Source organism: Molothrus aeneus, chromosome 5 (genome assembly GCF_037042795.1).
Source record: "Molothrus aeneus isolate 106 chromosome 5, BPBGC_Maene_1.0, whole genome shotgun sequence".
Lineage (NCBI taxonomy): Eukaryota > Metazoa > Chordata > Aves > Passeriformes > Icteridae > Molothrus > Molothrus aeneus.
The window spans coordinates 29,034,643-29,047,274 of record NC_089650.1 but is presented as its reverse complement, the minus strand read 5'-3'; the positions used below and the strand labels follow the sequence as shown (position 1 = coordinate 29,047,274).

General features: G+C 34.7%; 1 protein-coding gene across 1 annotated transcript in view; it reads left to right on the top strand.

The window, feature by feature from the left end:
• Nucleotides 1-12,632, top strand: part of LRRIQ1 (leucine rich repeats and IQ motif containing 1) — a 105,473-nt gene that overhangs the window by 23,488 nt on the left and 69,353 nt on the right. The window contains exons 15-17 of the mRNA XM_066550285.1: nt 1,725-1,901; nt 8,899-9,387; nt 11,421-11,559. Of these exons, the coding sequence (XP_066406382.1) occupies nt 1,725-1,901; nt 8,899-9,387; nt 11,421-11,559 (805 nt within the window). The remainder of the gene's footprint in view (nt 1-1,724; nt 1,902-8,898; nt 9,388-11,420; nt 11,560-12,632) is intronic.

The window sequence follows — 12,632 nt, the reverse complement described above, 5'->3', positions numbered from 1 at the left end:
TAGCTATGAGAACTGACACTTTTGGTTGCTTAAACCAATAGACCTTTTATGATTAGACAGGAGATTAATTTGTCTAAAGGATTTAAAGTAGGGGATACTATGAAATATGGATTTGCTGAATACAGCATTGACTGTAACTTCAGACAATATGTTCCAGTGAACTTTACATAACCCCTTGATACCAACAAAGGAATTAGTTGTAAAATTTCCCAATCGCTTTCATACTTTCATGTCCAGCCAGTGATAACACCAACAAAAGTGAAGTAGTAAGAAATCTCTTTCTGAAAATTAAACCCTGAGATCAATCTGAGCACTCCTAGGGGAATGTGTTTCAATGCTGTAATGATTAATAGAGCCTCTTAAGTGACAGAATATTCACCAGGAAGTTTTCACTAAATGAAATATTGACTCAACCCTTCACCAGGAGAAATCCAGATGGAAAAATGAGTGTTGAGATCCCACAGCTCTAAGAGACAAAACTTCCATCACTGATGAACTTTGATATGTCACTGTTTTGGTGTATTGCTATTCAACATCAGCTTTGGTAATTTCTCTCTACATGTTCAGGAACTGTTGATCTAAGTCCATAATTTTATTCCAGACATACTTGAGATGGTCTTAGCCTTCATTAATGGGCAGCAGAGAAGGAAAGTTTTCTATTAGCAAAAACTGATATTCTATTCTGTTATTTGGAATATTATAACTTTCTCTGTTTTTAAACTTAGATTTTCTGTGATTTTAGACTTAGTGTATGTTGTCTGAGCTCAGTAGTAATCCTTTACCTTCACAGGGAATGATCAGGGAGTTCCAAAATTTTGAAAACAATACTATATTTTTCAGTAATAGGGGGATTTACAGCCTACAATTAGTATTCTTTCAAGAGTTCGTGTTACTTTAAACTGAGTTAAGGAAAATATTGAGAGTTGATATAATTTTACAGTCTTCAAACTTTCAACAACTTTGGTCTGGTACAAGAAATATGTGAAACAAGATGCAGTACCAGCTTACATCTCTCGGTAACATAAACAAAACCTCACTGATGATTCATTTTTAATTTTTTTTTAAGTTTTTCATACATATTTTTTGTTACATCAGTGGCCACAGCTGTCATTTTTATATCAAGGAAATTTCATCTTTGCTCTCATTCCTTTCTCTGACCCAAATTCAGTTTGGTTTTTTTTCCTGTCAGGCATACTGAATAGCATGTCAGTATATGTATATGTGAATGATAAAGGGAGTAGAATTAGCAAGGTTTAGTATTTTGTGCAGTTTTAAAATTTAAGTTCTGTGATGTGTCAACAAAATCAGACTGTATCTTTATCCTATGATTTAGTTTGCTGTGTTGCCAGCTAATCAAATGAATTACAGGTGCCTATGCACAAATGTGTCAGATTTTCCCATTAAGGTTTATGTAGGTAAAATTTTGGCTCTAGTGATTTGAGATTGGTGCCATTGACTTTCTTGGTGTCAGTATTTCAGCAGTGTTCATTATACCAATGAAGTATTAAGAATGCTATGTTCTGTGTTTTATTCTTTATATTATTCTTTAGTTTAAGTATAAATTCTTAGTTAATATGTTAACATATGAAATAAGGACAAATACATGCAAACATTTAGAGGACTGTCTTCATATTCTGTATTTGTTATTATGATTTTTATCAGCAAAATGGGTGTTTTAGCATAAGGATTTTTTCAAAAATCTAATTAATATTTTTTTTCCTAAGGTCTTCCATGTTGGAGGTCCTTCCTAATTTACAGTTGCTTGATGGTGAAATCTTAACCCATCATACTTTACCCACAACTGAAAAAGTCAAAGCATCAGAACTGGGAGCTTTTCTGGAACTTTGTCAAGTTCAAATTGAAGAAAATACTCAACTGAAAAAAAAGGCTGCTGAATTGGAGTACGTATTTATGTGAATATAAATTGCATTCAGAAACATTTCTTTATGTATTGTTACTGAAGTTCTTGTTGGTGTATGAATTTTACTTAGGGTTTTTTGCCTGGAAATGTATTAGCATAAGAAAGAGATTAGAATAATTGACTTTAGAGCAAAATTTGTTTTAGACAGATATTAAATTATGAGAGCCTTGAGTTTTGTTTCTCTAAACTTGAGAAAACAGGTGGATCAAAACCTGCAGTAACTAGTAGTTGAATGAATTCATACACGCAACATAGTACAGTGCTATGCAGGAATTGTAGCTTAAATCCTGAAAGCTGAATAATCATATTAGCATGATTTCCAAATTTAACTTAATCAAGTCTAATTTGGCTGTTGGTACAATATGCTCTATTTTTATTTTTGTATTTGTTTTCCATGTGTTATTCACATTATTTATTTGCAATTATTTAGAAATAATTGCAAAAGATTTGACTTTTCTCTTAAGGTAGTGAATTAGATGGATCTGTTTACAGGTGTTTAATTTTGTCATACTTGCTACCTTTATCACTTGTTACCATGGTTGGTTATCCAGTAACTTCAGTTTAGACCACGCAGGTGGTAATTTATCACTTAAGCATGCTGTGTTTTAATTTTTTGTAATATCTAAATATCACAAACTTCTCATTTCTGGACTTGGTAATATTGCATGGTTAGTTTCTTTCATAGTTCCTTTTCATTTGCTAGAAGGTTCACAAAATCCTTATAGTCCTTTGAATATACAACTTATGTTTTAATTTTTGGGAAAGTAGTTTTCTTGATTCTGCCAGGTACTGAACATTAGCCCAGAGCAGGTGAAGCATGTGCTGTTTTACATTGTTTTGTTTTAAACCTTGCCTTGCATACTTTGGTGGTTCAGGAAAAGTATGCACATTTTTTTCAGAATCTGGCTATTTTGTGTTTGCGTGTAAGCCTGTATATTCATGGTATCTTGTTATTAGCTAGCAGTTTATTACATTGTGATATTAGTGCAGCTTTTACTAAGCTGCAATAAAATCTTCATAGCTCAGAATCAGATTAACTTGAAAAGAGGTTTGTATTAAGAATTAGATTGAAATTAGTTGGGAGAAATTATATAGTGCATTTTTCTATGACAGATGTAATGTGTAAGTGGCTCCTAAAAGTCATATGTTTCTCCATTAAACCATTGAGATATGTCTCCTCCACTTCTGTGATTTTTGGCTTCTGGCTTGTAGGTGGGAAGCTGATATTTCCTAATCTATTTACCATCCTGAAATGGTGTTCTCTCCTTCCTTTTTTATAAAAGAAAATAAAGCTCTCCTTTTCTATGACTGAGAAAATTTTTCCATGTCTGATATTTAGACATTTAATCATTATCCTTTTGCAGAAAAAAAAAGTTTATAATTAGGATATGACTTGTGCGCAAACTGTAGTAAAATCTAAGGACCTAAGTTTCATATACATTTCTGCAGAATGGTACAAAATGAGAGGGAAAAATAATATTCCTAAAATTTAATTTTTTTTATTCTACTTGAATGAACATAAGAAAAATAAGAAACATGTTGGGTTGTCAGGCTAAGACCATCCATTAATTATGAATAGTATGTGGCTCACACACATTTGAGGAAGCTGACTTGTACTTCTAACATCTTTTATCAAAGGCTGGGAGCAGGAGATGGAGTGCGCACTTACTGCGCTTGCAGACCACAACTCTTCAAAGGCAATTGTTGAGGGCAGGGCTACCAGTCAGACACAGGCAAGGCGGGAGGACGGGTCACCAGGAACCTTGTAAATTCAACAAGGACAAGTGCACAATGCTTTACCTAGGAAGGAGGTAAAGAAAGGAGGCCTTCTGCCAACTCCCAGGCTGAGTGGAAGAAAGAAGGCCTTGAGTCTGTCCAAGCACTGTTCAGCAAAACATTAGTGTTTTATCAATACAGTTTTGGTCACAAATCTAAACAACAGCATTATATGGGCAACTGTAATGGGAATTAATTAATTCCAGCCAGACACAGTACAATTTGGCATAAGGAAAAGCCTTTTTAGGGTGGGACAGTGATGAATTGCAATAGGCTGAGTGGCTGTGCAGTTTTGTCCTTGGAGTTTTCCAAGACCTGACTGGATGAAAACCTGAGCAGACTCGTCTGCTTTGAGAGCTAACTCAGCTTTGAAGTAGAAGGTTGAACCAGAGACCTGAACTGGAGGTTCCTTCAATTGAGAATTTTTCTATTATTCTATGTAAATTTTCAAAGAGAAGTGTTTGAAAGAACCTGCAGATGTCTGAGAAGAGCAGTAGTGGAAAGAGGTGATTATGTAAACATCTCTTCTTTCCTGAATGTACGGTTTGGGTGGAGGGAGGGCGGGGACTGCAGATAAGGCAGGGTTCTGGATTTTTTAAGCTTTTGAGAATTCATTTGTGATCTTGTAAATCCCTAAATGTGACATGATTGAAGCATCTTGCATCAAATTTGGTCTTAAAATTAATTTCTTGTGTGTTAAAGCCCTCTATCTTTCATTTTGACTGAAGTAAAATTTATGGATGACTTGAAAACCATTGCAAACTGCAGCTCATAAAAGGAACTCTAAACAACTTGTTTGTATATAAGCTGTAGTGGCATAGCTATTATATGTAGATATTGCAATACTTTGACTGAATTAATGTGACATTGCTAAACAGCAGGCCAACAACAGAGCAAACTTCTGTCTGTTTCACATCTTGCTAAGTTATGAGCCCCTGTAGGTGCGACCTCAAGTATGTAAGCTGCCAGAAGTAATCACGGCTTGCTTCCCTAATCTGTTTCATACACCAATGCTGCCCAGTTAAATTCTCTGTGCTGTTTCTTCCCAAAACTTCTCTGTTGTTGCCATGTTTTAGAATAAAACTGACTTCAAAATTTAATTTCTCTATTACACAATATTTTTTCTGTCACATAACCTTTAGACAACTTGTAATAAGTAATCATGTACAAAAATATGATACCTCTGCTGCAGCAATTTGTTTTCGGCCATCAGATGTGCAGTTGTCTGGCTAGTGGAACTTGAGCTTTAAAAATACTGTATGTATTTTACAGTGAAAATGACAGAAATTGCATAAATGGTGTTGTCAACAGTGACCTGTTTCATGTTTGTAGGGGACTTTGGTAAACTGCAGTTGAAAATCAGTAATGATGCTTGTAGAAGTTTCCCTGAAGACATTAGATTTTACCCCACACTATTGCAAACAAAAGCTCACATAAATTGAGGTGTACTATTTGAATATTCCATGTATTATAATTCTGAAAGTCACAGTAGGGGAAACATGATATTAAGCAAGGTTTTAACTAGCACACACTAGCATAAGTAGGGGTAGAATATTAATTATTTAACCACAAGGGCCAGGAGAAAACTGCCATTCCTGATCAGAGCTGGCTTCTTTTTCCCAAGCCTGTCATTTTTGCCTCTGAGAGATTTGTTCTGCTGACTTTTCCAGATTTACTGTCTCACTCTGAGCAATTATACTGTTTGAATAACCAGGCAGACAGTGCAGGTGTGATTGCAGTAGAAAATTCTATACATATGTGTTAGCTCTACAAGCAAGCCTCTGCCACCACTTTAAATTTCATAAATAGCAACGTTTTGGCTGATTGAAACTTCACTGGAAGGCCTTTAGCATAAATAATTTGTCCTTTTCTGTAGCTGTTAAGTCAGCCTGTGCATGGATCCTTATGCATCCTAGGTGCAACCAGTGAGCCTTATTCTTTCCCTTCTGTCCTCCTCCATTGCCAAACACTGCCTGGGAATTGAGCAGGTTTTGGTGTAAATTAACCAGGATAGTGATGGATAGTCTTTATGAACTGGTAGAGAATTGAAGTTGTAACAGTCCTTAATAAATGCCTGACTTAAACTTCCAAATAGATTAAAATCTGATTCTAATGCTATTCTTTCCTCTAAGTCATGTAAAATGCTAGCACAAATAGAGAGGTATCTGGTAAAAAAAAAAAAAAACAAACCAAAAAACCAAACAAAAAAACCCAAAACAAATAGCTACAAGTAGTTTTTTGCTCTGTGTGGGTTTTTTGTGAAAATAATATCTTGGACTTTAGTATCAGGGCCGCTAGTTTAGCACATTTGTACAGTACTGCAAGATTCAACCCTTGCTCTTCTGGCTTATTACCCCTTTCTCCCACTGCAAAAGAAATGGTTATGCTTTGTGGTTATGCTAAAATTTGCATATGGCATAAATCACTTTCACTTGTTATGATCAAAATAAAGCCTGGCAGCAACTGAACATGAAGGAATGTGCTGGTCAAAACTGAAAGCCATAAAAATTTTGCTGTTGCAAGGCTACCATATTTATCTATATTTCATTGCATACTAAGCAGCCAGACACTGTGGATACTGGTGCTTCCATAGGATAATTCCATTTCTTTTTTTGTCTGGATGACAATTTATGCTTAAAACCTTGGTCAGATCTTAACCAAGAAGCAATCCCAGGTTAAGTGTGACCAATAATAGTGAAAAAGGTCTGAAAGGGAAACAATGAATTTACATTAATTGAAAGGGAAATATTGTGGTATCTGAAGTCTTAATATTGTCATATTTTTTACTTTGTCTTCCTCTCTTTCCTTTTTTTTACCATTAAGATGTAAAGCAGTCCTGCATATTTTCCATTACAGCAGCTTTCTTTCTGTGGTTTGAATAAGCAATCTTCAGGAACACTTCTCTGGTATCAAGAATGCGGTGCAGTTGAGACACTGAGAAAGTTGCAGGGTGTTGATAGGATGTTGATATATCCCTGTTAACTGGAGGGAACCACCAAGCTGGCTGCCACCAAGGTGGTGCTCAGGCCCCATCGTGACCTTCGGTGTCTGTGCACTGGAGCTTTACCTTGGCAGGAGAACCTCAAACACAGCACAACACTTCACTGCACATCAGTCTCTGAGATATCACTTCAGCCTCCTTTGTAGTTTCTTCAAACTTAAACCAATATGACTGAAAAAGCTAAACTGAAAAGCTACTGATACAGAGGGTGGCCTAAAAGTCCTGCAAAACCAAAGTATAGTTGTGGATTGCCAGGGAAGGTGTGGGAGAGGGTACATGCCCACAGAGACAAGATGGTATTTTGCACCCACTGCTTGGAAAAACTGCCCAAAAAGCAGCCTCTATAAAAAAAAACTAACACATGATCCCTGGTGATCAAAAAAATCATTCCCTGCCTCAATTTTTTTATTTCCTCAATCCCTCTATTTCTGCTTGACATATTCATAGCCACTGGAAGGGTGAAACAGGTGCTTGAGATACCCCTGCACCTGTCAAAGGAGAGGATTCACTGTAAGAGTGGTTTGTTTTTCTTTTTTTCTGTTTTTCTTTTTGACAATGAACAAGGATACTCAGGATACGGTTTTCAGAGGAATTTTTTTTGCTCAATATATAAAACATTCTGGGGTTTTCTGCAATATTTTAATTTTTATAAACAAACCAACAAAATAAAGCAAATGAAAGGAAAAAGAAAAACAGGTGGGAATGGATTTTTTCAATTTTTCCTTTTTTTTTGGTCTTCTCACCATATTATGTAGAAATTTGGTAATGATCTTGTACCAGACTTTTTTTTTTTTAGTACTTTAACTAATGTAATATATTTAACTAAAGAATTTAATTAATGCTTTGACTATTTTCTTTTAAATTAATCTTTATTCTTACTAGGTAGCATGTTAGATCCTTAAACAAATTTATAGATTGGTTTAAATATTCTTAGGACTTGTAAATGTGGAATTAACAGGAGTAGGAATAATATTTTGTAGTGGACAATCAAGTGTACAAAGTGAATTGTGTGCTTAAGCTGTGTGGTTCAATTTACCCATTCAGATTTTGTGCAATAGCACTGAAATTGCACTAGCTGTGGAAGAGTTGGAATCCTTTTTACTCTTATAGGGTCTGATTGATTATGTTCTTAAAAACTTCACTTATGTTCTTAGTTGAACTTCACTGAGGATATAATTAGAATAGTAAAAAGTCCCCAGAACTTTATAAAAATTTCACCTTTCCAGAATGATGAACAGGAAGGAAATTTCTGTTATTCTAACTATAATTTTAGGGCTTAATTTTTCCAGACTAACAAGAAAATTGATCTTATTTCTTCTTTTTCTCTTGGATTGCTGACCTAGAATTGACTTTGTACTCTTCTGAAATTAACACCGGATTACAGATCTCTGCATCTATCTACACAATCAAAGAAAAATGTTTTCATGATCCTGGAAGTACCTGCTACCTAATAAAATGAACAAACACCATCCAAAGCACAGACAGCCATCTGAATCTGTAACAATTAGTTCATATTTGCTCTTACTTATCCTCATCATTTAGACAGTGTAACACAAAGAACTAATGAGAGCCAGACTTCTTAGATTACTGTTGCTTTAGTCTAGCACGTTGCCTTATATTGAAAAAAAGATCTGTACTTTAAAGTTTGTCTTGAATTTTCTTTAGACATTGTAGTTTCTTGGTTTGAATCTAAGTTTGGATTTTGTTGCTTTAGTTCTTATCTAAATTTTACTTTGTAAATTTTACTTTGTAAATTTTTTTAAATTACTGTTATTTTTATATGAGTTTTCATAGTTGCCAGGTAGGATTGGATTGTTAAGGCAAAATTGCCTCAAACCTTCCAAAGATTTGGGCTTCGCGTGCTCAAACAGTGCCCCACTAACCACACAGAAAGTTAATAGTGAAATGCATGGTGCAATGGCTATTTTAAAAAGACTGAACACTTTCTCTTTTAGGAAACTCTAAGTAAAATAAGAAATATGTGTGATTATAATTAAAATATGTCCAAAATAAGATAAAATCTGTTAAGATTTGTAATTACTGAAACTGGATTTCCAGTTGCAGTAATTGCTATTTGCTGTAAGAGTATGGAAACATGTAAGAATACTTGAAAATACAAGCTATTTTAGAAATAATAGAGGTGGTTTTATTTTTAAAGCATTCTAACAGACATGTCAAATTTTTTTTTCTTTTTTTTCAGAATTACCTCTTCTGTTGATTCTGTGCTGGGACAATGCTGGTATTTCAATCAGTTGATGAAACTTAGTATTAAACATCGATATGTACATGAGTATGGTGAACTAAACATTAATGACAGAGATGGCCCAGAAGCACTTCAAAATCATTTAAAGCAAACATCCACTGGCTGCCTACAGGAGAATAATAATAATAATAACCTCTTTATCATGGGTGTGACAGAAAATAAACAGGTCTTGTTGGATCCTTCCAAAAGATGGATTACTACTGGTGATATTCAGGCCACATTCATTAACTCCTCCATACCTGTGCATCAGAAGGATAATAGAGGAGATCAGAGAGTGAAGCAGAAGAGCACTGAATCTTGTATTAATTACAGTGGAGAGAGCAAAGGCAACAATAACATGTCAGACCAACTCACATTGCAACAGTCAGTGATAGTAGCAAGTGATTTGGGAAGAAATCTCCAGCACTTTGGGAATGGTCCAGAGAGGTAAGACAGATGTCAGGTTGCTTTCAAATTGATTATGTAGATAGACAATAGAAGTGAGGATTTTTTGTTTAAAACAGAGGCACAGAACTTGTACGATAATCTTTTTAAGCTTATTAGACAATAAAGAGTTATAGTCACGTGTTGCACACTAGACTTCCATATTAACAATTAAGAATCCTTTGTGGTATTCTCCCAGTTGGTATATTAGGATATAGATGTTTTTGTACATCAAATAACGTTAAGACACCAGCTCAATGACACATACAGAGTTAGGAATGCAAAAGACAAATGTTTTGCAGAAACTTTGGAGGAGGTTAAGTAGAATCTAGTGTAAGGTTTTTTGCCAAAATTAGTCATTAGACATTCAAGATTAATTTGTGTAAACTTTACAGTCAGTACCATTTAGAAGGCAAGAAGAAAAATTGCTTAAATCTAGCATCCTAATCTCTTGATTTTGGCCAGTCTTCTGTTGTTGTGATGACTGAAGAGCTAATGGCCTGCCCTGATTTTGGTACTTCTCCAACATGCCTTAACCTGCTTATTAAAAGTAGAGGCAGGGATGAGAGGCCAGTTCAACTTGTTATGTGTCCCTAGATTTTCTCCTGCATGAAACAGACTGGTTTGTTACCTCTTTGGAATGTGTTTGCTGCTGATTTGTGTTGTTCTGGATGTACAGACAAGGGAAACAGAAGCTGTTTTTTTTGCACCAAATCTTCAAGAACTGAATTAAAATTTCATAAGAATTCAGTTTCAAAAGCAGGTATCTTGTGAACAGTATGAAAAGCAAGCATGGCGGGTGTGCTTCTTTGAGCTGTTTAGGCTTATGGTAAATAGGAAGCTGCTTAGTAGGTACTTAAGACACTAATAATTTGTCATAAAATTTATGATTAAGGAAGACTATGCAATTCATTATCACCTCTCAGCAAGCTGAAACCAAGAATACATTAGTCTATTGCATGAGATGAATACTTCAAAAATTTTTTTAAATAGTTAATTTAGTTCTTTGTCAATGTTTTGAATGGATTCTGTAAGTGGTTTTTGGAGAGTTCTCTTCAAAACAGAATGCAAACCATTTTTTGTATTTGTCTTGACCTCTGAAGCGTGATTTTTTTTTTCTGACTAGTAGTCCTCTATTTAAATAGATGCACTACACAAGGAAAGGAATTATGTAAAGATTGGAAATGTAGATGTCTTTTCTTTAATACACTAACCAATTGAAATGAGTATGTTGTGGAGAAAAGAATTCCATGATAGTAAAGGTAGTAAAGTCATAATGCAGAGCTGACATTATACTTTTTCTTCAATGGTATGAATTAGTTGAACATATATTTAGAAACTGGAATCACTGAACAGATCTAAGTAGTCTGTATTTATTTCCTGTTAAAAAATGAAAAAATTATAAAATTTACACATATAACCAGTGGTCAGAAGTCTTAATGGGTAAAAGCAGGCAAAAGATGAAATTGCACTCTCTGTTTTTCCTGTCTGCTCCGTTGAAAATACCTGCCTCATTCAGTTTTCAGTATTTATTCCTCTTTCATGCTTGGCGGGGGTTTTTTTGGGGGTTTTTTTTTGTTTAGTTGGTTTGGTTTTGCTTTTGGGGTTTTTTTGGGGGTTTTTTTGGGGGAGTTTTTTTTTTGTTTTGTTTTGTTTTGTTTTGTTTTTTTGTTTTGTATGTTCAGTGGAAATAAGGAGACCCCTCCAATAGTTTATTCAGTCATTGTTACACCACTTTTGCTCCTAATTCTTCCTTTGAGGACTCTTCCTTTACTGTGATTATTCATGGAATAGAGCCCAGTGGAGATTAGTCCTAAGATAATTGGATTCAGAAGTTATGTGATGTGAATATCCTCCAGTGAGCATATATATCACATCTTGATTGTAGTTTCTTGTTTAGTAGCACAACTTTTCATTTGTCTCAAAGCACAGTGCTATGTTTTATGGTTGAAGTTTGGCAGATATGATAATACAGTTGTAATACAGTTGTATTGGTGAGGCTATGTGAGTCATAAATGTATTTATTTCTCCATGAGCCTACATATGGAAGCATCCTTGATCCAGTCCTTTTGGCAGCAGTACCATGCTCAGAGGAAAAATGACTGCAATAAAACAGAGAACCATCAGTTTGCAGAAGCTCTGAGACAGAAACATGAAGCTGCCACAGTAATCCAGGTTGGCTTATGGTATTTTCTTATTTTGTAAGTTTAATAATAACAAAAAAAACCCCAAACTTCCTAGTTTTATGTCATTTTCATCTTCTATCTGTTCTTGCTTATTATCTTATTAAGTTTCATAATTAAACATTTTTGCTTTATTTAAGCAGCATAACCTTAGTGTTTCTAAAACAGATACTACTTTACAAAAAGCTTTATAGAAACATATTTTCCCCTTATAGAAAAATATTTTCCCTTTTTTCACCAAATATTTCCCTGAATTATTTTTACTTGATATAATTCTTAATATTATGCTTAGGAGATACTGTGCCCATGTTCTTACTGGGGCCTGTGTATGCTATGAAACTGATGGATGCTGTGTAACCCTTGTTGTGTCTGTTATCTATGTGACTAAATAATATTCCTGTCTCTTCTATCCTACCTATCCGTTTCTTTCCTTCTCTTCCCAACTCCAAAACTCAGGATTGCTTTATCCGAATTGTCCTTGGGAACAGACCATGGCCTAGGCTGTTCTGTGGTAGATACTGAGCTTATAACAGTTAAACAGAATGGGTAACTACGGGCAAGGGTTGAAGTGCACACCTTGACTCTCTTTAGTTTGGTAACCAGAATTTGCTTGCCAAGTTGACAAGGTTCATGGGGTTATTTCCTACATTTTGAAACAAGTCAACTTAGTCAATTTCATATTTCAAGTTAACTTGGAAACATTCCATAGATTAGGTCTTGTATACAAATTTCAAAAGTGACAAAGTGATTTAGAGGCAAAAATTTGTTATTGGAGTATAATGTGTAACTAGCATATTAACAATTGATTCCATAAACTTACTTAATCCATTTTTGAACTTACCTATGTATTTGACCTCTACTATATTTAAAGTGGTGCATTTGACAAATCTATATAGTGATTAGTATGTGCTTCCTTTCGTTTGTTTCAAACATGGCAATTCCCAAAGAGAGTATGAAAATAAAAGTGATCTATTATTTATCTTCTGTGCATATTACAGATTCTTATATCTCTCATACGTACATCCTTACATGCACCTTTTGTAAATAAAATTTTCATCTGTTTAG